This window comes from Coregonus lavaretus, assembly GCF_964263955.1.
Source record: "Coregonus lavaretus genome assembly, chromosome: 30".
NCBI classification, from domain to species: domain Eukaryota; kingdom Metazoa; phylum Chordata; class Actinopteri; order Salmoniformes; family Salmonidae; genus Coregonus; species Coregonus lavaretus.
This window is the reverse complement of record NC_140017.1, coordinates 22624128-22652067: the sequence shown is the minus strand read 5'-3', so window position 1 is coordinate 22652067 and position 27940 is coordinate 22624128. Positions and strand designations below refer to the sequence as shown.

At 42.9% G+C, this 27940-nt stretch overlaps 1 protein-coding gene across 1 annotated transcript in view; it reads left to right on the top strand.

Annotated features, from left to right (window-relative positions):
- Nucleotides 1-27940, top strand: part of LOC311106107 (uncharacterized protein) — an 82270-nt gene that overhangs the window by 5807 nt on the left and 48523 nt on the right. Inside the window, exons 2-5 of the mRNA XM_084148422.1 lie at nucleotides 15050-15124; nucleotides 18042-18092; nucleotides 18973-19068; nucleotides 19261-19287. Of these exons, the coding sequence (XP_084004548.1) occupies nucleotides 15050-15124; nucleotides 18042-18092; nucleotides 18973-19068; nucleotides 19261-19287 (249 nt within the window). The remainder of the gene's footprint in view (nucleotides 1-15049; nucleotides 15125-18041; nucleotides 18093-18972; nucleotides 19069-19260; nucleotides 19288-27940) is intronic.

Genomic DNA, 27940 nt, shown 5'->3' with positions numbered 1-27940 from the left:
AACCCTAGTCTTGAGTTACACCCTGAGAACCAGGCCATGCATGCATTGTTGCTCCGTGACTCCTTTCAGCGCCAGAGTGAGCAGGGGCTCCTGGGTCGTTGGCAGGAGCACCCTGGGGCCGCTACTGGAGATAAGACTCTCATTCTGGCGCGTTTATTAATTACTCTCACACACTCACTGGCAGGACCGTTAACAGCTCCGACATTCTATCCGTCTTTGACAGTTTTATATTAAAACATGCTCTCTCCCTGCTGCACTCTCTCTCTCTCCCGGATATATTTTAGAACAGGATAGAGCGGGTGGGAAATCGCTTATCCAAACATCTGAAGCACTTACAGAACATGTAGTATGGAGTGATTACTGACACACTGGCTATAGATTCTGTGTTGTAGAAACCAAACTAGACCAGATTTGGGATGGAAGAGTTGGTTTAATAGACGCATATTTCAAAAGGAAAAACTGGAAATGTCCACCGTAGCACCATGACTGTTCTGTACGCGACACACACTTTTATTATGTGAGTCTACAGTATGTAACACAGATGGGCTGTTTAATGCAACCCATTTACAAATGTACGTCTGACATGATATGATTTGTGCTTTAACATGCTCACTACTGTAATGCCACAGGTTGATCGTAAAGACTTGACATGAAATCCTCTTAATAAAATACTACAGTACAACATTACACAGCACTACCCTAATCACCATAAGCCCTTACCATGGTGAGGGAGCAAGTATTGCCCATGGTTTCGGTAGTGGGTAAATGTCAACCCCACAAGCGCCTCCATGAAGATGTTTGGTCTGTGTGCAACTGTTGCCAAATGCTCAACAAAGAAGCACACTTACTTAACCCAGATGATTCATTCCGAGCATACTGAACAGCACTGTGAGTAGCAGGCCTGGCCCCCAAACCTGGGTTCAAAATAATGTCCAATACCTTAGCTGGGCTTGAGCTTGCCTGTTGCAATGGAATCAATAGTATTTAGTATTTTATTGGGATCCCCAATTAGCCGCTGCCAAGGTAGCGGCTACTCTTCCAGTGGTCCAAACAGAAAACAAAACAACAAATGAAATACATAATATACATAACAATACATCATCTCCTGCCTCTGCCTCACGCTTCAGAAACAGGAGATGTCTCCTGCCCAATGAGCCGTTCCGGCTCACACTAGCCAAGGCTCGTGCAAGGCCACCCACCTACATAATACAATACATAATACAGTGCAAATTACAATACAAAATATATTAAAATGGCTGTGTCTCTTCACAGTCCCCATTTTGCCATAAAGTGTTATTTTATCTGGTTTTTTATCTGGTTTTATTGCTAGCTTGAGTTACCTGGTGTGGCAGAGAGTTCCATGTAGTCATAGCTCTATTTAATACTGTGTGTTTCTCAGCCTCTGTTCTGGACCTGGGGACTGTAAAGAGATCTCTGATTGCAAATCTTCGGTTGTATTGATGAGTGTCCAAACTGTGTGCCAACTGTTTCAACAGACAGTACCTTCAACACATCAACACCTCACACAAAGAGCAATAGTGATACAGTCAATCTCTCCTCAACTTTGAGCCAGGGGAGATTGACATGCATGTTACTGACATTCGCCCTCCGTGTACATCTAAGTGCTGCTCTGTTCTGGACCAACTACAATTTACTATATTCCCCTCTTTTCTGCACATGACCACACAACTGGGTTGTAGTCCACGTGCGAAAAAAATAGGGCCTGTAGGACCTGTCTGGTCGACTGGTCGACTGAGATGTCAAGAACGCATCCATTGAGTCTATATGTTTTGACCATAGTAGCTTGCTATCTAGGGTTACAGACAGCAGTTTAGTCTCCTCAACTTGCACAATCACCACATTATTCAATAATAGATCTAAATAAGGTTTAGTATTGAGCGAGTGATTTGTCCCAAAAACGAAGCAACAGCCTCCAGGAACAATAAAAAACACAATATTTACATCTTACAGTTAAATGATAAAATGAGGAAAAGGAATAAAACAACAATATGTACATAACAACTGTCCATTCTAAAACTGACTGGAGCTCTATGTTAAGGGTATCCGTAATTTATTTTACTTTGGTAGCCAATGTGTATACTGTTGAGTCGTCAGCATACATAGACACACAGGCTTTATTCAAGGTCAGTGGAAGGTCATTAGTAAAAACAGAAAACAATAATGGCCCAAGCCGGCTGCCCTGCGGTACACCACACTCAACTGAATTTGTATTAGAGAGGTTTCCATTAAAGAAAACTCTCTGTGTTCTATTAGATAGGTAACTCTCAATCCATGATAAGGCAGAGGATGCAAATCCATAACACCTACGTTTTTCTTTGCAATAGGTTATGATCAATGATATCAAAAGCTACACTGAAGTCTAACAAAACAGCTTCCACAATCTTCTTACAATCAAATAGAATAATTGCAAACCTGCAAACCACGCCCATCTTGCACTCCAGGCAGGCTAAAGCAAATGCTCAAAGTATTTGAAAGACCTTGAATAGTAGTTGAACCCAGGTATACTGGCCTCAAACTGTGAGCTGTGAGGGGAGTGGTCGGTTGGTTGGTCTCTCTGGGCCAATGCTCTCAAATTGGCCCTGTCAGGAATGTTCCTCAGTCTGTGGGAGTTTTTGACCCTCCACTGTTCATTATCTGATCTCCCAGGTTTACTATGAACCCCAGGCAGCAGATCCTAAAGGAACCTGTCTAGTAAAAATTACGTAAAATCGGCCATCTCTGCTGCTCTTATAAAACTTTCCATCTGCCAGACATTTGGAGCGGCTTGTCAGTGTTAGTTTTATGACAGTCATAAAGCATTGGCTCCCGAGTGGCGCAGCGATCTAAGGCACTGCATCTCAGTGCTTGAGGCATCACTACAGACCCCCTGGTTCGATTCCAGGCTGTATCACAACCGGCCGTGATTGGGAGTCCCATAGGGCGGCGCACAATTGGCACAGCGTCGTCCGGGTTTGGCCAGTGTAGGCCGTCATTGTAAATAAGAAATTGTTCTTAACTGACTTGCCTCCCGAGTGGCGCAGTGGTCTAAGGCACTGCATCGCAGTGCTAGCTGTGCCACTAGAGATCCTGGTTCGAATCCAGGCTCTGTCGTAGACGGCCGCGACCGGGAGACCCATGGGACGGCGCACAGTGTCGTCCAGGGTAGGGGAGGGAATGGCCGGCAGGGATGTAGCTCAGTTGGTAGAGCATGGCGTTTGCAAGTATTTAGTCAAATCAAATCAAATTTTATTGGCCACATGCGCCGAATACAACAGGTGCAGACATTACAGTGAAATGCTTACTTACAGCCCTTAACCAACAGTCAGCCACCAATTGTGCAAGTTCTCCCACTTAAAAAGATGAGAGAGGTCTGTAATTTTCATCATAGGTACACGTCATCTATGACAGACAAATTGAGAAAATAAAATCCATAAAATCACATTGTAGGATTTTTTATGAATTTATTTGCAAATTATGGTGGAAAATAAGTATTTGGTCACCTACAAAAAAGCAAGATTTCTGGCTCTCACATACCTGTAACTTCTTCTTTAAGAGGCTCCTCTGTCCTCCACTCGTTACCTGTATTAATGGCACCTGTTTGAACTTGTTATCAGTATAAAAGACACCTGTCCACAACCTCAAACAGTCACACTCCAAACTCCACTATGGCCAATACCAAAAAGCTGTCAAAGGACACCAGAAACAAAATTGTAGACCTGCACCAGGCTGGGAAGACTGAATCTGCAATAGGTAAGCAGCTTGGTTTGAAGAAATCAACTGTGGGAGCAATTATTAGGAAAGGGAAGACATACAAGACCACTGATAATCTCCCTCGATCTGGGGCTCCACGCAAGATCTCAAAATGATCACAAGAACGGTGAGCAAAAATCCCAGAACCACACGTGGGGACCTAGTGAATGACCTGCAGAGAGCTGGGACCAAAGTAACAAAGCCTACCATCAGTAACACACTACGCCGCCAGGGACTCAAATCCTGCAGTGCCAGACGTGTCCCCCTGCTTAAGCCAGTACATGTCCAGGCCCGTCTGAAGTTTGCTAGAGTGCATTTGGATGATCCAGAAGAGGATTGGGAGAATGTCATATGGTCAGATGAAACCAAAATATAACTTTTTGGTAAAAACTCAACTCGTCGTGTTTGGAGGACAAAGAATGCTGAGTTGCATCCAAAGAACACCATACCTACTGTGAAGCATGGGGGTGGAAACATCATGCTTTGGGGCTGTTTTTCTGCAAAGGGACCAGGACGACTGATCCGTGTAAAGGAAAGAATGAATGGGGCCATGTATCGTGAGATTTTGAGTGAAAACCTCCTTCCATCAGCAAGGGCATTGAAGATGAAACGTGGCTGGGTCTTTCAGCATGACAATGATCCCAAACACACCGCCCGGGCAACGAAGGAGTGGCTTCGTAAGAAGCATTTCAAGGTCCTGGAGTGGCCTAGCCAGTCTCCAGATCTCAACCCCATAGAAAATCTTTGGAGGGAGTTGAAAGTCCGTGTTGCCCAGCGACAGCCCCAAAACATCACTGCTCTAGAGGAGACCTGTATGGAGGAATGGGCCAAAATATTTGACTTACAGAAAACGTTTGACCTGTGTCATTGCCAACAAAGGGTATATAACAAAGTATTGAGAAACTTTTGTTATTGACCAAATACTTATTTTCCACCATAATTTGCAAATAAATTCATTAAAAATCCTACAACGTGATTTTCTGGATTTCTTTTTCTCATTTTGTCTGTCATAGTTGACGTGTACCTATGATGAAAATTACAGGCCTCTCTCATCTTTTTAAGTGGGAGAACTTGCACAATTGGTGGCTGACTAAATACTTTTTTCCCCCACTGTAGATAGACAATCTTGCAAATGTAACCAAATGATTAAGAGGAAATTCCAATTAAATGCATTACGTTAATTCAATGACAGTAATCTGGCATTAGGTAGTACTTCGCTCTGTCTTAATATAAGCTTAACCTCTACGGGATCGGTGTCCCGTATACGGGGCGGTTGAGCTAACGTGTGCTAATGTGATTACCATGACTGTTGTAAGTAACAGCAAACTTTCCAGGACACAGACATGTCTTATATGGGCAGAAAGCTTACATTCTTGTTAATCTAACTGCACTGTCCAATTTACAGTAGCTATTACAGTGAAAAAATACCATGCTATTGTTTGAGGAGAGTGCACTACAACAAAAAACGTTTCACGGCAACTGGTTTGATACATTCACCTCTGAAGGTAAATAATGTTCTTACATTCAATAATCTTGTTCTGATTTGTCATCCTAAGGGTCCCAGAGATAAAATGTAGCATAGTTTTGTTTGATAAAATCCATTTTTATATTCAAATGTAGGAACTGGGTTCTACAGTTTGAACCCCTGCTGTCTCTGGCTCCACACCCACCCCGCCCGGCCATCTAGATGTGTGAAAGTTAGTGTATAAGCTAACAATCCATCATGTATGACATTCCTGGGAGTGTGTAAACTTACATTTTGTATTACCATATCATTTTTGTATGTTCTCTATAGTGATGTACTTGAAAATGTATTAATTGACCAATTCGGCACATTTGAGCAGACTTGATACAAAATAGTCCAGTATTGCAATACTTCAAAAAAAAAAAAAAATGTATGCACGCATGACTGTAAGTCGCTTTGGATAAAAGCGTCTGCTAAATGGCATATTATTATTATTTATATTACTTCACTGGATCAATCTGAAACTTTGCACACACACTGCTGCCATCTAATGGCCAAAATCTAAATTGCGCCTAAACTGCAATATTATATTGTGGCCTTTCTCTTGCATTTCAAAGATGATGGAACAAAAAAGAAAATAGAAAACCCATGTTTTTTTGTTTGTATTATCTTTTACCAGATCTAATGTGTTATATTCTCCTACATTAATTTCACATTTCCACAAACTTCAAAGTGTTTCCTTTCAAATGGTATCAAGAATATGCATATCCTTGCTTCAGGTCCTGAGCTATAGGCAGTTAGATTTGGGTATGTCATTTTAGGCGAAAATTGAAAAAAAGGGTAGGTTAATACACATGTGACCGATGTTTCTTTAGTAAACATGGGTTATTTGCTCTTTGACATTACTCAGTCTTCGTTTAAGTGATGTCAACCTAGGTGTTATATAAATCTTTGGTTTGTTTTGTTAACACCAAAGGTAGTACATCATCTTTGGACCTGGTCCCATACCAACATACATTTTAGCCTAGTTTATCAAATGACAGTAGTGGGGGCCTGTTCGAACTTAGCTGACATTTCTGGTTTAGAAAAGACTGGAATTTACACATTTTGTACTTTTCGTCATACCCTGTAAGTGTGTAGTAATGAACTACAGTGTACTTATGCTTGCCAGAATGAGGGTAAATCTTGAGTAAATATCCCATGATTCATGTCCTTTTCTGAACATAAAAATTACATTTACCTTGGATGGTTATTGAAAGTAACCTGTATCCTTGAAACTGCCAGTCTTATCATAGGCAATAAGCAGACTACTAGTTACATACTTACTTTTGCTCTGTCCTTTTAACAGATTGTGTAAGACGTGATGAAGTATGTTTATTTGGAATCGAGCCGCAATTTGCTGTTAAGTTCAGACTGTCATTCCATAGTTTACTTTCCTGTCATGTTCAATACACCGTCTATAACATCTTCAAACCTTACGAAGGAAGAAGGAATTTGTAGCTGTTGCGAAACCTTTTTTATTTTATTTTTCATAGACATCGTCTCTCTGAACCTATGAAGGAGAGAGATCATGCACTATGTCAACCTCCCGCGAAGAGACATTGAAGGGCTGGAGATTAGTGGCGATGACGAGATCAGAATTCTGCCTCCTTTTAAAATAGTGCCATCTGTGTGTCGTTTGTTTATTTTACTTTGCATACTTTACATTTATGCTCTGTTCCACAGATGTGTGTGTCAGAGCGGCTGGGGCTGGGGCCTTGAGTTCAGTAGGAGGGAGGGAGGAGAGGAAGGGAAGACAGGTGGAGGGAGAGAGGCAGGGATTTCTTCTGTCATCAAGATTGACTCACACTTTCCTTTCTTTGACCCACCTTGTGTTCTGGTTCTGGAAAATATAATGCTAAACTGTGACAAAAAGTAGGCCAGACGTCCGATAGCTGTTGATGCTTAGTGCCACAAACCAGGGAGTCTTCTCCTCTCCGCTCTGCTGCACTGCTCTGTAGATCCTGGTCTCAGGATGTCAGCCACCTTTAAGACTGAGCCTTTCACTTCAGTCAGAATAGGAAGGCTGATATTACGTTAGTTTATCTACAGAGAACCTTCTGGGAGGGAGGGTGACCTGGACCTGCTGCAGGCCACACAGGCTTTGCCAGACACAGACACACTTTCATTTACATGGATGGATGGAGGGATGGAAGGTGTGATTAATAAATGGATGGAAGGGGTTGATTCCGTAAATGTCAGGTGTCTGGAACACTCCAAACATATTTAGACACATTTTATTTAAGGCTTAGCCTGAACCAGTATCTGGGCAGAGGACGAGACGATGAATATGACAAGTCTCCTCACTAGCCCACACTCTTAGAAGAAATGGTTACAAAAGGGTTCTTGGCTGTCCCCATAGGAGAACCCTTTTTGGTTCCAGGTAGAAATATTTTGAGTTCCATGTAGAACCCTATGTGTAAAGGGTTCTACATGGAACTCAAAAGGGTTCTACCTGGAACCAGATACTCGTTCCTCTGCCCAGATACTGGTTCTCCTATGGGGACAGCCGAAGCACCCTTTTAGGTTCTAGATACCACCTTTTTTTCTAAGAGTGCAATTTGCTACCATTCATTTTCCCATTAAACACTTCTGCAATCGTTATAATGTCAAAATACGTTTGTTACTCACAAATATGTTTCGCTGAGCAACTAACATCATTTACCACCGTCACGCCCGGTATGTACTTGCAAAAACGGTCGAAATAAAAATTGACAAGCAACCGAAAAAATGTATTACCTGGAAAGAATCTGTATTGTTTTTGATCAAGTGCACATGTGCCAAATCCACCTCTTCGGCACCTCCAATAAAATCACTCATTACTTCCATGCACAGGTCGGCTGATCCAGCAGCAGTACAGTTTCCAGAAAGATTGTTGATTTTATCACCTACCGCAGTGTATGAACGTCATATCAACCTCTTATTTTACACGCGCTACACATAATGCAATAATATTTAATTTAAGTACAGTGCTTTCAGAAAGTACTCATACATTCTTACAGTTGTTAGTGTTTGTTTGCAGATGCACGTAATTCCAGGCCGATAGGGTCTTCCATGGATGTTATGGGAAGTCTTTCCCAGATGAATGACTCTGACATTGTCATGGAATTCTGCTCTGACGGCATGTGACAAAACGCTGCCTCCATATGAGAGTAATTTGCCGCTCATGTGCAAAGTCAACAAAGTCAACAACAACAAAAAATGTCCCCCAAAAAGTTGATATTTTTTTTGTATATTTAACACTGACAGAGAAATATCTAATTATGTCTCAGTTTTGAAGAGTTCTTCGCATAAAACTGGTAAAGTGATGTTAAAGTGTGATTCTAAGACAGTGCTCCAAGCAATTTATTGAAGGTCACTAGAGAGCATTTTACTGTTAAACACCAGTGCAAAAAATGATGACAGACATTAACGATTTTAGATAAATACATTGATTGGTGGAAATCGGAGCAGTGGATCAGACTCTTGGGAATAGCTCATAAAATCATTTTGAGGAATCTGAAAAAATTAGTAACTGCATAGTTTTAATAATGCTTTATGGCATGCTCATTTTATTTATAATTGTTAACCACTGACTAATCTACAAAGTGTGATATGTAGACATGTCCAGCAGTCCATCTGATTTATAGAATTGTTTATTCTATATATGGTCTGGGAAGGAATAAAATGTGCATCAGCTAAGGCCCAAGGTTATGCTAATCATAGCCTGCAGTAAAAATATGGCCCAATCATTTTTGTTTATTTTTTCAGTTCCAGTTGGTTTAAATTGCTTGGCATCATTTGTCTTACGATCAAGGAAAATGGATTAGAAGAACACACGCCAGTCTGATCATTGCTGAGGAATACTCATAGGAAACATTTTTTATTACATATTGACTAAATCAACATTGCTTTCTGTTTGGGGTTTTAGGCTGGGTTTCTGTATAGCACTCTGTGACATCTACTGATGTATAAAGGGCTTTATAAATACATTTGAGTTAAGGTAATCATTACATCATTCATTGTGTCATTCATTTAATTCACAAACAAAACTTTTCTTTGGGGTGGTATACAGTGCCTTCAGAAAGTATTTATACCCCTTGACTTATTCCATATATGTTGTGTTACAGCCTGAATTCAAAATGGATTAAATACAAAAAAAATGTCACCCATCTACATACAATACCACATAATGACAAAGTGAACATTTCTGCACATTTATTGTAAATGAAATACAGAAATATCTTATTTACATAAGTATTCACACCCCTGAGTCAATACATGTTAAAATCTCATTTGGCAGCGATTATAGCTATGAGTCTTTCTGGGTAAGTCTCTAAGAGCTTTGCACATCTGGATCACACAATATTTTCACATTATTCTTTTTAAAATTCTTCAACCTCTGTCAAGTTGGTTGTTGATCATTGCTAGACAACCATTTTCAAGTCTTGCTATAGATTTTCAAGCCGATTTAAGTCAAAACTGTAACTAGGCCACTTAGGAACTTTTAATGTCGTCTTGGTAAGCAACTCCAGTGTATATTTGGCCTTGTGTTTTAGGTTATTGTCCTGCTGAAAGGTGAATTTGTCTCCCAGTGTCTGTTGGAAAGCAAACTGAAGCAGGTTTTCCTCTAGGATTTTTCCTGTGCTTTGCTTTATTCCATTTATTTTTATCCCCCCAAAAAACTCCCTAGTCCTTGCCGATGACAAACATACCCCTAACATGATGCAGACACCACCATGCTTGAAAAAATGAAGAGTGGTACTCAGTGATGTGTTGTGTTGGATTTGCCCCAAACATAACGCTTTGTATTCAGGACATAAAGTTAATTTCTTTGCCAATTTTTTTGCAGTTTTACTTTAGTGCCTTATTGCAACAGGATACATGTTTTGGAATATGTTCACTCTGAAATGTAGGTTAGTATTGTGGAGTAACTACAATGTTGTTGAGGCATTGGAAAACCTCCTTGGTCTTTGTGGTTGAATCTGTGTTCGAAATTCACTGCTCGACTGAGGGACCTTACAGATAATTGTATGTCATGTTAAGAACTATTATTGCACACAGAGTGAGTCCATGCAAATTATTATGTGACTTGTTAAGCACATTTTTACTCCTGAACTTATTTAGGCTTGCCATAACAAAGTGGTTGAATACTTATTGACTCAAGACATTTCAGCTTTTCATTTTTAATTAATTTGTAAGAAATTCTAAAAACATAATTCCACTTTGACAGTATGCGGTATTGTGTGTAGGCCAGTGACACAAAATCTCAATTTAATCAATTTTAAATTCAGGCTGTAACACAACAAAATGTGAAAAAAGTCATGGGGTGTGGCTACTTTCTGAAGCAGACAATATAAGGTATCATTTTACCGTGATCTTTCCGAAGAGGTGGATTTGGCGCAAGCGCACTTCGTACATATATTATTTCCAGACAATATTTTTTTTGGGTTGCTTGTAAATTTTTATTTAGACCTTTTTTGGAAGAACATTCCGGCCGTGACAGCAGTAAATGATATTACTTGCTCAGCGAAACTCCATATTTGGTAAGTAACAAACTTATTTTGACATTATAACACTTGCAGAGCTGTCTAAAGGGAAAATGAATGGTAGCTAACTCGGCTAGAGAGGAGACTCGTCATATTCATCGTCTCCTCCTCTGCCCAGGTACGGGTTCAGGCTTAGCCTGAAGATCTCTGAAGGCTCTCAGAGTCAGAGGTTGGAGACAGGAGAGGAGTCGTAATGGTTCACTAAGCTTTTAACAAGGGGTGGAGAATGCTAGCAATTAGCTAAGTGTGTGCGCGCGTGCGACTTGGTGCACATGTGCTCCATAGACTTCCAGGTGTTTCATTATCCTGTAAAAAGGACAAATTATTAGACACCCACAGCGCAAGGTCTTGAAAGTGACTATATTAGTCACCAGCTTTCTCTTAATTGGAGTCAAACACTCACGTCGCCATAGTCTTTCATGTCCCTTACTGTCCCTTTAAAGAACATGTCTCTCATTACAGTTATTAGGGGAAAATCCATCAATGACCATGGATGAATTAGGCATGCTTTGGATTGGAAAACAAGTTCTGCTCTATTAAATCACTCATTTGTTTGCCATCCAGTCATTAGAAGTCATTTTTTTGCTCTACAACTTTGCAATGACCTCGGGCCCTTATAGGCCTGCATAGGGTTTCAATGAACAGACCATCAGACATAGAGGCTTGTAAAATAGGTTTCATTTGTATTCGGCTCTCTAGTTTTGGATTTGTTTGGTCTGGCTTTATTAAAATTCATGGCCAGCTAATGGTCGGTAAACATGTCAGTGCTTATTCCTCTGGCTGATACTCAAACTGTAAACTAAACATAGAGCGCATACGCCCTATAGGGATAAATCGGTTAGCTTAAGTCTCGTGGAAAAAACGAGCCCATTCAACTTGAACTCAAAACAATCAGAGCAATGTTATTGACTAATGGAGGATGCCAAAACATGGTTCAAACATCGTAGACTAAATAAGATGTTTGTTCCAGTGCCTCAGAAGTAAGCCAGATCCGTTTAATGGGAAACCATGTAATCGTGTGCAATAATTTCTCAGATGTTTGACTTATAAACTATATAGATTGCTAATGCAGGAAATGGCATGTTATGTTCACGGTGAAGACCAGATAGAAACTACTTTACGTCCTATATGGGATTTAAAGCAGGTTACTGGTAACTTATTGGTTACTTATATAACTGCAGGCTAATTCTGTCAGTCTCCTTTGCCTCCGGTATGACTTCCAATCACATGCATTCCAAAAGACTCCCATGACCAAATCATTCTTAGAGAACACTTTGAGTTTGAGCTCGACATTAAGATGAACGATAAGAAACCAATGACTTCATTCTGTAGGACAGCATAGTTCACATTTCTTAGCTGAGGTCAATGAGTACCTTATTGGGTTGGTTCTTGTGAACCCAGTGCCCCTTGCTGTGTTTGTCCCTGCCCATTAGTATGGTGTGGTAGCTACACTACAGTAGTTATGATAGGATGGGCTTCTGACCAGGGGAAAATTGAAGCAGAAATTACATTCACTCCATCTGCCCTCCCTTTCAACCCTGGGACAGGAAATCCTCCCTTTGATTGTGAAATGAGGGTCTGGCAGGTCGGGTTGAAGTGGAGAACAATCATTCCACCCTGCTGGTAAAGTACAGGACACTACATGGTGGCTCTGCCATGGAGCTGGCATGGCATTGCATTGATTGAGCTGAGGGAGGAGAGTGGAACACAACCACACACTTATATTCCGAAATGGACTGGAGTGGACAGACACAAGCAAGCATAAACACATTTAAGAACACACACATACACAAATTAATCCATTGACTTTCACACTCCTCAGAGTATGCAGTCATTTTGCAAAACATTGTACACTCTTAGAAAAAAAGGGTTCCAAAAGGGTTCTTCTGCTGTCCCCATAAGAGAACCCTTTTGAGTTCCATGTAGAACCCTCTGTGTAAAGGGTTCTAGATGGCACCTTTTTTTCTAGAGTGTAATGCTGTGCCCTGGACAGCCCTCTCTGAATGTTCAGCCATGTGCACATTTTTCCATTTTTTCCTTTGGAACCTTGAGCCGTGTGTTTAGCAAGTTGTTACCACTCAGCCAGCCGTTAAGACCACAAGTCCAAACAGTAAGGAAACCCGATCACCTCTTCTTCCCATCATCCAACTTCCTCACCGTCTCAGTTAGGAGCAGTTAGACTAGAGAGCATCCTCTCTCTGATCTGTCTCGGACCACTTCAGCTGTGAGCTCATTTGTTTTCCAAGGACACGGCTGCCACGCTCTTTGAAATAAACAGTCATTCAAACTGACCCCTATTTACACTCCTAAACATAGTGTTTTTAAAACAACATGCACCTTCATAAAAAACATGTTAAGAATTCTAGCTCCGTAGCGCAACCAAACAAATCCCTGCTGGCATGTACTGAGTTTGATTGAGAATAGATTTTCTCTGTTAAACAAAAACAGACCAGATAGACAAAATATTTTCCCTCTCTGCTAATCAGATTTTGGTGTGCGATTTGGGGGATTTATGTGAATATGACTGACTCTGTTGTCCTCGCTAACCTTTCTCTCCAAACGAGTGACTCAGTGTGGGCTTCGGCAGGCGCAGTGTTGTGCTCCAGTGTAGATTTTCACAGTTTATGTTAACTTTCCACCAAAAACACGACTACATGAGCTGACTTATTAACTTGCTTTGTTCCATTCCTTCATGGCCTTCTTAGGCTGGGGGATGCCAAAAGGCTCTCCTTTTTTATTTCCCCCCCCCCTCTCTCTCTCTCTCTCTCTCTCTCTCTCTCTCTCTCTCTCTCTCTCTCTCTCTCTCTCTCTCTCTCTCCTTCTCTAACACACACCTCTCTCCCTCTCTTTTTCCCTCTCTCTCCCTTCTTCCTACCTTACAGTTAAGGGGTATTACAGTATATTTCAGAATCCTTTAGCCTGTAGCAGACAAACATTCTTGCTGATTCCCTTGTTGAGTAGCATTGACATCCCACATGCTAAACTCCTCCTAGGGGCTGAGAGAGAGAGAGAACATTGATGTGGCAATGGTGGCAGTAAACTTTTTACAATGTCACAGCATGTTACGTAAAACCATGGCCAAACCTCACTCTATGCACCAACAGCATACCCACAGGGTTTTTCCCTCCTGCTTCCCCCATTTGCCCAACTGAACATCACCAGAAAAGGGCCGTCTTCATGTATTTACATTTAAGTCATTTAGCAGACGCTCTTATCCAGAGCGACTTACTGTTAGTGAGTGCATACATTTTTTATACTGGCCCCCCGTGGGAATCAAACTCACAACCCTGGCGTTGCAAGCACCATGCTCTACCAACTGAGCTACAGGAGGCCTATTCCCCATTATACTACCAAAATTGAACATACAGTAATACCTTGTAATAACTTGTAATATTGTACTTAACTACTTAATAACTGGACTTAGTGGACTACATACCAATGCACTGCTTACATTCACACCATATTCTGCATTAACAAAAACATGAGGGAAAATGTGGCTTAAAATAATTAGTCTTCACCAACAACACATGTAAGAGTCATTAAATATAATCTACATCATTTTAAGGTCCCCACTTCTACACTACACCGTGTTGAGGTGATACAAACCAGGTTTTTCCTTCAAATATATGACGTTATAATTGAGGCCTGAGCTCACCGCTCCCAGAGGAGAGCTTTGTGGTTAGACGTCCCAGAACAACTAGTCGTTTCTTCTCCTTCTTCTTCTTCTTCTTCTTCTTCTTTCAGTTCAGTTCCTTCTACACATGAGGCCGCCATGTCTGACCTACAGAACGTCTATCTCGGGACTGGGCTGGGCCTCGGCCAGGAAATCAGGAGAGACGGGGAACATGAAAATGCAGTGTTAAGACTTGGTCAAAATGTTCCCTGTTCCTCCAACTGCAGTACCTCATATCACTGTTAGCTTAAAACAAAGGCATTTTTTGATAATCAGACTTTGCCTTGACCTCTTACTGTACCATAGTTTTGTTTTGCACTACATCATGGGTTTGACTCTTCCCACATGCAAGCGAGACTAGGTTTTGGGTTGTCTAGATTCAAGATTACTTTGAATAAGGAGTAAGTGGTTAGCTGTACAATGGGTTGAGGGTTAGGCTGTGGGTACGTAAGTTAGTGTTGGTCATGGCTGAGGTTTGGAATATAGTCATTTAAAAACTATGGATTGCAGTCTACATGTTGGACCGTTAGATTAGTGTTGTGAAGTCATACAGAGCTGTCCCTGACCAGGTATGTTACCTGTCTGTCTCTCCAGGTGTGTACGTGCCGGCTGGTGCTGGAGTCGGACCAGGAGCAGGAGGAGCTGGACCAGGTGCTGGTCTCTACCCAGGTAACATATTAGCTACCTACGACTGCACAGTGCAACACATTACACAACATGTCTCTTTATATAAAGTACAGTGACGTGCGATGAGGTCTGAGGCCGGCTAGGCTGTTGACTGTTGTCCACAGAGCCAGTCTTTCCATTGATACCACTCAGATTGAAATGATCTTGTTATTTCTGTCCCTTCCTTTGATGTAAGTCCCTAAGATCAGGTGTGGGTCTTCCATCCCTTATAACCCTTTGTTTTGCTAGAAAATCCAACTTTGAAAACTGTTTCAGATGCAATATGTTAACTTTCTTCTTCTTCAATGAGGTTTAACGGCGGTTTGAGTCCAATAAATGTTGCATTACCGCCACCTACTTGACTGGAGTATAACACCCTTATACTTTGCTAAAAATAATAATAATAAAGAAAATCAATAAATACCCTACTATCTAACCATACACTCACTAAAACCCACCACCCTACTCCACTATTTAAATCTATTTAGTCCTACCTCAGGCCAACAGCCTGAAAGGATGGGACACCACCACCTAACACACCCTGTAACTCTTCTGACGTCAAGTCTCGCACACCCAAATACCTCTCTGCAGCTGCCACCACAACCAAAATGTTCTCCGACTTACGTTCCATCCCAGCAGTACAGTTGATAACCATTGCTATAAATTCTAAAAAATCCAATCTTACTGAAACATATCACTTGTTGGCCTATCCCCCTGTGCTGGTACAGATCTACTACTCTCACCACTCCTCTCAGGATCCCTCCCCCTTGACCCATCTTCCTCTACTTTCTTCACTGTCTCAGCATATGACAACTTCTGCACTACTCTAACCCTGGAAACCACCAACCTGCCTCTCTCGCACTGGACATTTCTGATCCCCAGCCCAATGGGCACCCCTACAATTTACACATACTACTACTTTCCCAAATGCTACACATTCCTTTGTCTCATGCCCTTCTGCACACTTCTCACACCTAGGAACCTTTCTCCTACACACTGCTGCCACATGCCCATAAGCTTGACATCTGTAACAACGTAATGTATTCAGCACAAAAGCTCGTATTCACATAAATGGCACTGCCTACCCTGACTGCACGTTACTGATAAGGTACTACTTTACACAATCAATTAACCTCTACGGGATCTGTGTCCAGTATACGGGACGGTTGAGCTAACGTGCGCAAATGTGATTAACATGACTGTTGTCAGTAATAGCAAACTTTCCAGGACAAAAAAAAGAAAACGCATGTTTTTTTGTTTGTATTATCTTTTACCAGATCTGATGTGTTATATTCTCCCACATTAATTTCAAATTTCCACAAACTTCAAAGTGTTTCCTTTCAAATGGTATCAAGAATATGCATATCCTTGCTTCAGGTCCTGAGCTACAGGCAGTTAGATTTGGGTATGTCATTTTAGGCGAAAATTGAAAAAAAGGGTCCGATCCTTAAGATGTCTCAATATCAAAACCAGGTATACAACACACACAGCATTATGTATACAACAAACACAACATACACTACATGGCCAAAGGTATGTGAACATGCCTTCAAATTAGTGGATTCGGTTATTTCAGCCACAGCCGTTGCTGACAGGTGTATAAAATCGAGCACACCGCCATGCAATCTCCATAGACAAACATTGGCAGTAGAATGGCCCGTACTGAAGAGCTCACTTTCAACATTACACCGTCATAGGATGCCACCTTTCCAACAAGTCAGTCCGTCAAATTTCTGCCCTGCTAGAGCTGCCCCGGTCAACTGTAAGTGCTGTTATTGTGAAGTGGAGCAACAACAGCTCAGCCGCGAAGTGGTAGGCCACACAAGCTCACAGAACGGGACCGCCGAGTGCTGAAGCGCGTGGTGTGTAAAAATCGTCTGTCCTCGGTTGCAACACTCACTACCGATTCCAAACTGCCTCTGGAAGCAACGTCAGCACAAGAACTGTTAGGTGGGAGCTTCATGAAATGGGTTTCCATGGCCAAACAGCCGCACACAAGCCTAAGAACACCATGCGCAACGAATTAATCTGGGTTTGGCGGATGCCAGGAGAACGCTACCTGCCTGAATGCATAGTGCCAACTGTAATGTTTGGTGGAGGAGGAATAATGGTCTGGGGCTGTTTTTCATGGTTCGGGCTAAATAAAGGCACATGTTGGGTCACAGTCTATTATTGCAACCCACAGTTTAACCATTAGCCCTGAGCCTGTAGTGTACAGTACTGCATGTCTCCATCTCAACCACAAACCAACCAACGACCACAACTGCTCTCCTTCTCCAAACCCACTAAGAGCCCACCGTGGCTGTTGGGTTTCACTAGTGTTCAGCACGTAAAACATTAACAACCTCCAGGACAGTTGAATCACACACCTCCAGCCTTAAAACCAGCGTTAAATGACGGGCAAGCCGAGCCGGGCAACTTGAATTGGTCAGAAGCGGCTGACTCATATGTGGCTCTCTTAATCATTACCGTCATACACAGAAACGCAATATCGCTTGTATTTTTTCTCTCTCTCGCACCGTACTATTTCCCACTGTACTGTACCATTTCCCTCTGGATAAGCATAGCTGTGCCGTAGGTTTTTACTGTAACAGGGCCCTGGTCTAAAGTAGTGCACTATATAGGGAATAGGGTGCGATTTGGGATTCAGCCTTAGAAGATTTAGAGATGTAGAGATTTAGAGCCTCCTACCCACCACAGTGGTCTAGTCTCTGTGTCGAGATATCTGGTCAGGTCAGAGACCGGAGTACACAGAGCTAGCAGATTATCTAAGGCCCAAACAGCAGGAGGGATGGATTGAGGGAGGGAGGAAGCAGCCAGGGGGGAGAGCTAAAACAAACGTCAAGCCTTTCACTGTAACATAACTCTTTCTTTCTGCTTCTCTTCTGTTTTTCTTTTTCTTTTCTTGTTTTACCAACAGGAGCTGGTGGGATACCCGCAGGAGCAGGCTACAAACCAGCTAAAACTGGTGGTGAGTAGAACACACTTACTGTAATACCCTCCTCTAATAGTTGTCCCTTAGCTGGACTAATAGAGACAGCATCTATGCTGCTGTTGAGACCTACAGTAATTCCGTGAACAATGACTACAGATATAGGGTTTTCACAACCACAGCATTGTCACAGAGCTTGAGCTCCCCTGCGTGCAGGCCAGGGGACTGAACTGGGTTGCAAGTACCAGGCCACCTTCATCACAACCACTCACATAGAGAGATATGGAGAGTGGCTATTATATCTGGCCTTCGTCTTATCACACTGTCATAGCAGAGACACACCCAGCAGCATGCATACTGAACACCTTGACCATTACAGTACACCACATTAACTGCCACACCACCACACTTTTTAAGTCAGTGTATAGCTATTTCACAAAACTACTGGAATAGAATAGGCATAGTTTTGCATGGTTTAGCCTACATCTGCTAAATGACTCAAGGTGTGAGTTCTTCTCCACACCACCACATGACCACAAGCTAAGCTAATAGTTTAGTCATGGTGCTGGTTCTAATGACACTGTTGTTGTTGGGTAAACACAGTGCTCAGACACAACCACTGTAATTAAGTCTGGTTTAACAAAGTGTTCAGGGAGTTAGACTGTTCTCCTCACACCTATATAACCACAGTGTGCTGTCCTGTCCCCCATCTGGGTGTGTTCTGTGTTGCTGTCAGGGAATGGCTATGGAGTGAGGGAAGTGTTGTCTTATAGGCTTACATACTGTAGTAAGTGTTGATGATGGTGATGATGAGGATGATGACGATGATGGTGGTAATGATTATATTGACAATAAAGAAGATGATGGTGATGGTAATGCCAAAGACCTGTTGTCTAACCAGACCTTATGTTGCCCCCAGCTGGAGGATATGGAGGACGGGGTGGTGTTGGGGCTGGAGGTCTGGTCCCTGGTGGCGGGGCTGGAGGCATAGGAGCAGGAGGCCTCGGAGGAGGAGGTGTGTACTCATTTACAGAACATTGAAACTTGAGACTTCAACATTTCTTTTAAAGCACTTACACTGTCAACTTTACCACTCTGTTTGAATGTACAGTGTCAATGATGAAACTAAATATGTTTATTAAACTTGAGTGTATTTTTATTTTAGTGCATCATTTGTAGATTAATTATTTGGTACTTTGTTCAACAGGAACCGGTGGAAAGGGCCCCAAACCTGGTAAACTATCTGCTCCAACTTACTCTTTCGCACTCTATACCCTTTTATACAGTTCTGTAGAAGTCACAAGGCAGGTAACGGCACTGTACCAGACTAGTCTGGTAGTATCAAGTCAGAGTATCCTGTTATGCTTTTAACTAGGAAGATTCCTCTAGTACATTGTTATCTAAGAAACCTTACTGAAGTGTTTTAAAGAGGAAGGAAATTAGAGTTCTTAGCTATTAGCTAATATGTAAAGAATGCATTACAGTACATGTCAATGACGGGCGAGACCTGTAGTGTAGCATATTGTAGTTCAATGAAGGGCTACCTCTCTTGACGGACTGTCAGCCACATCTCCCTTGTCACCCCTGTGTTTCCATCATGGTTGGGTCGCCCCGGTTTGGCAGCTGTTTGGGAAGTCCTGTCTGGGGTTTGACCCGGTGCATTCCATTGATGAGAACAGGGGGACCCCGTCTCCTCCATCCCTCAACCCCTCCTCCACTCTTCCATCCCTCCATCACTACATCCCCTCACCCCTCCTCAACCCCTAGACGTCCCAGACTGAGTGATGATTGGCAGTGTGAACTCCCATCATCGCCGCCCCAACGCGCTGATTAATGTTTTTGTAACGTTAGGTCGACACAATATCTGGAAACCTCCTTGTTGAAGTTTTGCCACTGTCCTTTCCACTGATACTGTACTGTAAATATTATTTTTGCTCTATTCCAGTGTGGAACACAGTATTAGGGCATTAGCAATGTTCAGCCATTATTGAATTTCCTAAAGCAGAGGTGATTTCATCTAGGCCACCACCACAGCTATGTGCTTGGAGAGATAAGGAATGGAGTAATTGTCTTAAAGTCTGATAAGATTTAGAACGGCTTACTGTAGGCTCCTTGAAGTGTTTTTTCCTCCGTCTCTTGAACAAGTCATTGAGTTTCAGAAATCTGTTTTGTAAAAGCGTCCTAATATTGGATATTAGGTGGAAGTTGACTTTGGCAGGGGTCGCCAGCGCCTCAGCGCTCCAATTGGGGAGTATACTGCTTTGGCTTTTGTAAGACTTAGAGCTCTCTCTCGCTCTCCTCTCTCGCTCTCTCTCTCTCTCTCTCTCTCTCTCTCCTCTCTCTCTCTCTCTCTCTCTCTCTCTCTCTCTCTCTCTCTCTCTCTCTCTCTCTCTCTCTCTCTCTCTCTCTCTCTCTCTCTCTCTCTCTCTCTCTCTCTCTCTCTCTCTCTCTCTCTCTCTCTCTCTCTCTCTCTCTCTCTCTCTCTCTCTCTCTCTCTCTCTCTCTCTCTCTCTCTCTCTCTCTCTCTCTCTCTCTCTCTCTCTCTCTCTCTCTCTCTCTCTCTCTCTCTCTCCTCTCTCCTCTCTCCTCTCTCCTCTCTCCTCTCTCGCTCTCTCTCTCTCTCTCTCTCTCTCTCTCTCTCTCTCTCTCTCTCTCTCTCTCTGAAATTAGATTATTGAGAAGAAAGGAAACAGGCTGCTCCCAGTCCCTCCAAACAGGCAATGTGGGAAAACATATGGGGCAAGTCGAACTGGAACTGTTAGGGTCAGCTGAAGGCATGAATCGTTTTGAATGGAACGAGAACAAGAGATTAGTAGTCACAACAGCATTGTAATGCCCTACAACTTTACAGCTGTAATTTCTTCATTCTTTTGCTCAGCAAGGGCTTTTCATGCAAGGTGACTTTTTTACATTTGAGATGTATCCATTCCAACAGCTGGGGTGTTGACTGAAGCTATCCAGATTTGGTGTTTCACTCAAGGGCACTTGGGCTGGAACCAGCTAACTTTCTACACAGACATGAAGTTTCCATTACAGAGCAACATTTACCTAAATTGTCTCACAAAACCAGGGTGGTTTGGATCCATACAGATCAATTAGCCTTTGTGTAGATGGTAATGTGATCTGATAGTTGGCTGAAGTACTGTAGCTACACGCTAACATGAAATAGCACAGGTAGGGACAACGTTTAAGGAAACCAAAAGCCGCCAGGTATTCAGGCCAGGGGAGGGTTACCCTGTCCATTGACCTGTTGAAAGAATATTCTATCTTGAGCTAAACAGATGTGAGGGTTGGCTTTTAAACCAATACCTTTTTTAATTCTAGAATTCTCATGTGTATTCTTTCTCCCTACCGAGGCCCACTTTTCATCATAACCTCTCTGGCGATTGAAGCTTGAAGTGGAGCATCAGTTGCATACCTCAGACACACACCTTGGTCCTGGCACACACACCTTGGCCCTGACAGAGAACAGCAGCTGGTGATCAAAGTGGCGTGACAGCTGAATCATTGTCAGACGCGTGCCAAGCCTTGTAAAACGCTAGACTACTAAAAGAATTGTGAATCCTGTCAGCAGAGAGAGAGGGAGTGAGAGGTGGGGGCAGAGAGAGGGGGAGGGAGAGGTGGGGGCAGAGAGAGGGGGAGGGAAGATGCGAGAGAGAGAGCGAGAAGAGAGAGCAGCTGGGCCCTGGACCTGGTCTCATCATTCCCCCCTAAAGCTAAGGTGGATTCCTACTACATTCCTTGTTTCTTTGCCAAACCTGGACAAAACTGATTTGCTTTTCTAAATAAAACTCTCAGGAACACACACAGACACACACAGGGCCCTGTGTGTCAGTGGTGGGATGAGATCCACGTCCGTTTATCTAAGGTTAAGGGTGACACGCGAAGGAAGCGATGTGCTGCAGGCACTCCTCATAGGTCAGGGCTGCAGGTCACTCATAGGTCAGGGTTACAGGCACTCCTCATAGGTCAGGGCTGCAGGTCACTCATAGGTCAGGGTTACAGGCACTCCTCATAGGTCAGGGCTGCAGGCACTCCTCATAGGTCAGGGCTGCAGGCACTCCTCATAGGTCAGGGCTGCAGGCACTCCTCATAGGTCAGGGCTGCTGGTCACTCCTCTTAGGTCAGGGCTGCAGGTCACTCCTCATAGGTCAGGGCTGCAGGTCACTCCTCATAGGTCAGGGCTGCAGGTCAGGTCAGACTGTACTGTACACAGCTGGGCTGACCTACTGTCTGTATCAGTCTGGAATGGTCTCACAGAACCAGTCAAACTTCTGACTCAGAAGACTCCACATTATCATATTGCAAAATGAAGCAGTGAAATATTGGATGGTGTTTCTCTGCATGTGGGCTTCCTGGGATTTGAAAAAAAAGACTGTCCCAAAGCTCTATGTTTATCCTTTGAGAAGGGATGTTTGTAGAAGGGATGAGTGTACTAACATGAATTCACCTCCATGTGAAACTGAGTTTAACAACGGAGGAGAGGAAGGAGAGACTCAGAGAAATGAGATAGGATGGATAGAACTGAGAGAGATGGGGTTGAGAAAGAGGGAGGGATGAGAGAACGATGGAGAGATGATTGAGAGAGAGGAGGAATGAGAGAGACTGGAACACCATGAAGAAAAATAGTTGGAGAGGAGTGAGAAACTGACAGAGGGAGTAAGAAAGAAAGAAATGAGTCAAAACAGGAAAAAGAAAGTGAGTGAGAGAGATATGATGAGAATGCTTAGCCAACAGAAGACGAGCTGGAAGATGTTAGGCTTTGTTAAGTCCCAAATGGTACACTATTCCCTATATAGTGCACTAATTGTGTGTGTGTGTGTGTGTGTGTGTGTGTGTGTGTGTGTGTGTGTGTGTGTGCGCGTGGCAGTCATGACATTTTGTCATACAATTATTGTCATGCAAAAGACGAATTAACATGAACAAGTGTAGCATCTTCAGGCCCCTACACATACAAGCTGCTTATGTGTGCATTTGGAACATCTACATTTTAATAACTCTAATAAATAAACTTAATATACACCATAACAATACATCCATTATTTATTTTAGGTAGGTCTAAAGAAACATTATGATATGAAGAACATTTATTTCAGATTAACAGAATATGAGTTGGCCTACTGTATGTTTTCTGGCTATGCGCCATGCCATAGGCTGTAGGCGTGTTCATTTAGCAGACAAGATATGCTTATAAGTCCCATGTCATTATTTTATATTATATGATTTTATAGTAAGAAGAATATAAAAAGGAACTGATTATAAATAAAATAGAAAGGATATTTTTACCATTTCGGAGTGCGAATATGAAGCCTGTGGAAGAGCATAGAAGTGATCATTTGAAACAGATCCTATAGGCTACGCTAGATTTATTTGGCAACTTTAGTTGTTAATGATTCAAACCCTAGAATGTCTTAGAAATCAAAACATATATGGGCTGCATGATGTGACTATAGGCTATTGATGATTTGAGAAAGTCGCAAAAAAAGCTTTCACTCTGTTCCTTGTCTCAGGCTGCACACACTGTTCTCTTCTGAATGTATCATATTATCACCCATCAGACTATTCTTCATTTAATATTGTCTTTACTATGTTTAATATGTTAGATTAGTTTCGATTTAGAATGGCCCCTTTTCAAATGGGTAGGAACAGGGGCATGGGGGAAAAATACATGTCATCCGCCTGTGCACTCGAATAGCGAATTTTTCCCGCCTGTTCGTTCGGATAGGCTACTCCGGTTATTTCACTCCACGCACCAACCACTGCTGGAGGAGCATGCAGCCTCTCGCTGCGCGACAGGTGATATTCCGCCCAAACTCTGTATGGCACGGGCTCCCCAACCCTGTTCCTGCACTTACCAAGTGCTTAATTTGGGAAACCAAGTGAAATCTTTTCGGGAACATCGAAAGTAACATGTTTTCACAACGAAACATATTTCATTAAACTGTTGACAGCTCCTCTCTCTGTGTGCTTGAGAAAGTAATGAAGGAGAGAAGGGAGGACATGGAAACGCACCATGGTGCGATATTCTGTAGCTAAAGGTAGTCTAATGTGTCACCTTATTAATTATGAAAATATAAACAATTCCCTATAACTAGGCTATTGAAAATCAAATACAAATTCACTATTGTAGGCGAACTCTGTAAGTCGCCCTGCACAATCAATGAACCAACAGCATTGCCTAGGCCTAAACGTTCTCTCCCAGACTCATGAATAGAAACTTTGGAGTGTAGTATAAGGTAACCAGTCCATCCAGTATGCATAATAATACAGTCCACACTTGAAGGCTATTACTAGAATTTGTTTAATTTTGCAATATAATCTAGACCAATTAAATACATCTTAAGTCAGTTTTTTAAAATGTTTTTCTGCAGTGCGCTATGTATTGTATATTACAAACAGCACAATCACTATTTAAAAAAGTTTAAAAAAATATTAAGGCTTGGGCTTATATATATAGGCCTATGCAAGCTCTAATTATGCATAAGGATGTTTTGAATTAATCATCACCTTAGACAGCCCTGTCCATTTCGTTAGGCTTTGAAACAACATCCACATCGACCATGTTTTCCCCTCAGTTGTTGAACTTCTTTCTTCAAATTGATCAATCACAGTGAGGTGAGTTTTAAAAGCACAATACTGTTTTGATGATAATTGTTTGATGTGATTTTCGAATGCATTGATGTCAGAGCGGTTAGAAGGACAATAGAGCCCTGAGTACCAGGCCATTAGCAAGTTGGATATTACCAATGCATGTCCTGAGTGCATAAGAGGAGATTACCATGACTCAACGGTCACATAGAACTTTACTGCAGTCATGACTCATGACTGCAGGTGTGGCGGTAATATGGTCACCACAACAGCCCTATGTGTGTGTGTGTGTGTGCGTGCATGTTTGTGTATGCGTGTGTGTGTGTGTTTGGGGACACACCGTTGGCCCTTGGCCCCTAAGGGTGAGTAATGAGCCCATCTTCTCAGAGACAACCTGGCCACACTGTGACAGACCACATCCCCCAAGAGGGCCATACCTCACCCCCTGTCTCCCATCATTCCCCTCCTCACCCCTTCCCACTCCCTCTCCCCCAACCCTTCCCGCCACACCCCTACCTCCCCTCTCCTCTCCTCACCCCCCTCCCCTCTCCCCTCCTGAAAGAGCCCTCTCCCCCCTCCTGAAAGAGCCCTCTCCTGCTTCTCCTTCCCCTCTTATCACCTCCCTATCCTCTCCCACCCCTCCCCTCTCCTCGTCCCCCACTCCCTCTCATTCCTTTCCTGGAATGGCCTTCCACCAGCCAGGACATGAGCCAGGCCTCCAGCCCTGAGACACAGAGGCCAATCCTGGAGACCACAAGGTTTTCACATCAGTAGGCTTAAAGGGGAACATAGCTCTCATGTTCTTCATCCCACAAGTTGTGTTTGTTGTTAGTTAGAGAGCTAGAAAGTTGGCTGTCAGAAGTTTTACAATACAAATGTACTTTTAATCCGTCTATCTGCATATTTCAAGACATGGCGTATGAGGGTGAGGTGAGATACCCAATGGGTTGGACCGCACTTTTCTCGTCAATCATTTAGAAAAAAAACATTTGCTTAAAAACTGGAGTTAAATGATCCTCTATCGTTGGGACGGTGGAAGAATCAAATGCATTATTATTTGAATATTGAAAGGGTGTGGGCGACAGAGAAGGGCACAGTGGCGCAGTTTGAAGTCATGTGGAATAGAGTCTTGCAGGCGATGGAGGCGGTGGGAGCAGGGGTGATGGGCAGGAATGATGGGCAGGGGTGATGGACAGGGGTGATGTCGTTGATGTTTGTGTGCATCAGTCTGTTGTCTTTTGTCTGTGTATGTTTGTATTGTTTGAACATTTTATTAAAATAGTTAAAAGAAAAGAAGAAGAAAAAAAAACTTTTGTTATGGTTGTTTGTTGTCTTTGTGAATGACTGCACAGTGTCCAGGCCCGGTAAGATGGACTTTTAATTCAGAGGGCTATCGATTCTGATGAGTTTTATCATGGAATTCTATCTGTTGCTTTATTGTATCTTAAAGATGAAACTGAATACTGTATTGTGACACAAGTTGACTTCCTTGTGCTACAAGTTACTATATTCAGTACCAGCTGTACCAGCTGTGTTCTCACGATGGTCTCTTTGTGTTCCTGTGGTCTTGTTCGTTCTGCTGACCATGTTCTCACAGTTATTAGCGATTTGCGGTCAGTGGAAGATGTTGACTCTCCCCATGTGTCTCCTGGCCTGGTCTCCTCAACCTCTCTTCCATACACAATCTGCCAGTGGTTCTGGACTGAAGCCTCCACCTCTCCCCTGTCTTTACGGTTTGCTGCCAGTGGGTCTAAAGCGAGCAGCCCTCTCCCCTGCCTGTACAGCCTCCCCTCTCATCACCCCCCTCCCTGCCCTCCCCTCCCCTCCCCTCTCCTCACCCCCCTCCCTGCCCTCCCTTCCCCTCTCCTCACCCCCCTCCCTGCCCTCCCTTCCTCTCTCCTCACCCCCCTCCCTGCCCTCCCTCCCTTCCCTTCCCTTCCCCTCTCCTCACCCCCCTCCCTGCCCTCCCTTCCCTTCCCTTCCCTTCCCCTCTCCTCACCCCCTCCCTCTCTTCCCCTCTCCTCACCCCCCTCCCTGCCCTGCCCTCTCCTCACCCCCCTCCCTCCCTTCCCCTCTCCTAACCCTGCGAGTGTGTCTGACTGTGCAACCCCAGCCTCTCCCCTGCACAGTGTCTGCCAGTGGCTCTGGTCTGGAGCGAGCAGCTCTCTCCGTCACTGTCAGACTAGGGGCTCTATTCAATCCATATCACAGAAGTTCAGCGTTACAGCGTGATTAAAATTCAAAGGCATTAGCGGAGACTCCATTCACGGTAAACGCTACATATTTAGTCTCAATCGGAAATTACCTATACATTTTTATCGCGCAATCTGTAACGCTTCAGTGATACAGATTGAATAAAACCCTAGGTCATAGGCCTGAGTCTTCTGTTGGCACAGTATCGAAGTGGGATTTTTAAAATAATATTTATATTTGGGAAAGCTGGTTACATTATGCAGCTCCCAACTCAACGTAATGTTACAAGCTTTAACACATAGGCCTAATGGGCTTGTATGAAATGTGGGTAGGTTTATTATCCTATACTCACTGTAAAGGATGCTTTGTGGGTGTCTTAGCTGATACCTACTGTGCATGTCTGTTGCCCATACAGTATCATGTTACGACTTGATTTGTTATGTTATTGTGTAGTGTGAGCTCTCTCAGTGTCATCCCTCGGTGGTTCATCCCATGTGTTGATATGGCTGGCCTGTGAACGCATTGTGTCGTAATTAACAGGGAACTCTAAAAATGCTTTTGAGGATGACATGATGAACCTGAACTCACGAGGTGTGTGTGTGTGTGAGAGAGAGAGAGGTGTGTGTTTGTGTGTGTGAGAGAGAAAGAGAGAGAGGGAGAGAGAGAGAGAGAGAGAGAGAGAGAGAGAGAGAGAGAGAGAGAGAGAGAGAGAGCGAGAGAGGCTGTGTCCGAATACCCATACTTGCGTTCTTAATAGTAGGCTTTTTGGTATGAAAAAATAGAACGTTTTAAAGTATGTACAATTTCGAAAATGTATTATGCTTTAAATTCCAGGATGTCATACTTATTTAGACTGTACACAATTGAGGAAGATAATCGTCTTTTCACACCCACTTGTGTTTCACAGAATAGGGGACGCACTCTACAAAAATAAATGAATGGATGGGAACAGGCGCGATTGTGCATTAAATGACACCTTCTCAGTATGGACGATAAGTATGTTGATATTTTTGGTTACTGCATATGTTTTTACTAAACATTATGCTGTAAATAATAGTATGTAGTATGATTAGGACACAGTATGTCGTTTTAGTAAGTAGTAGGCA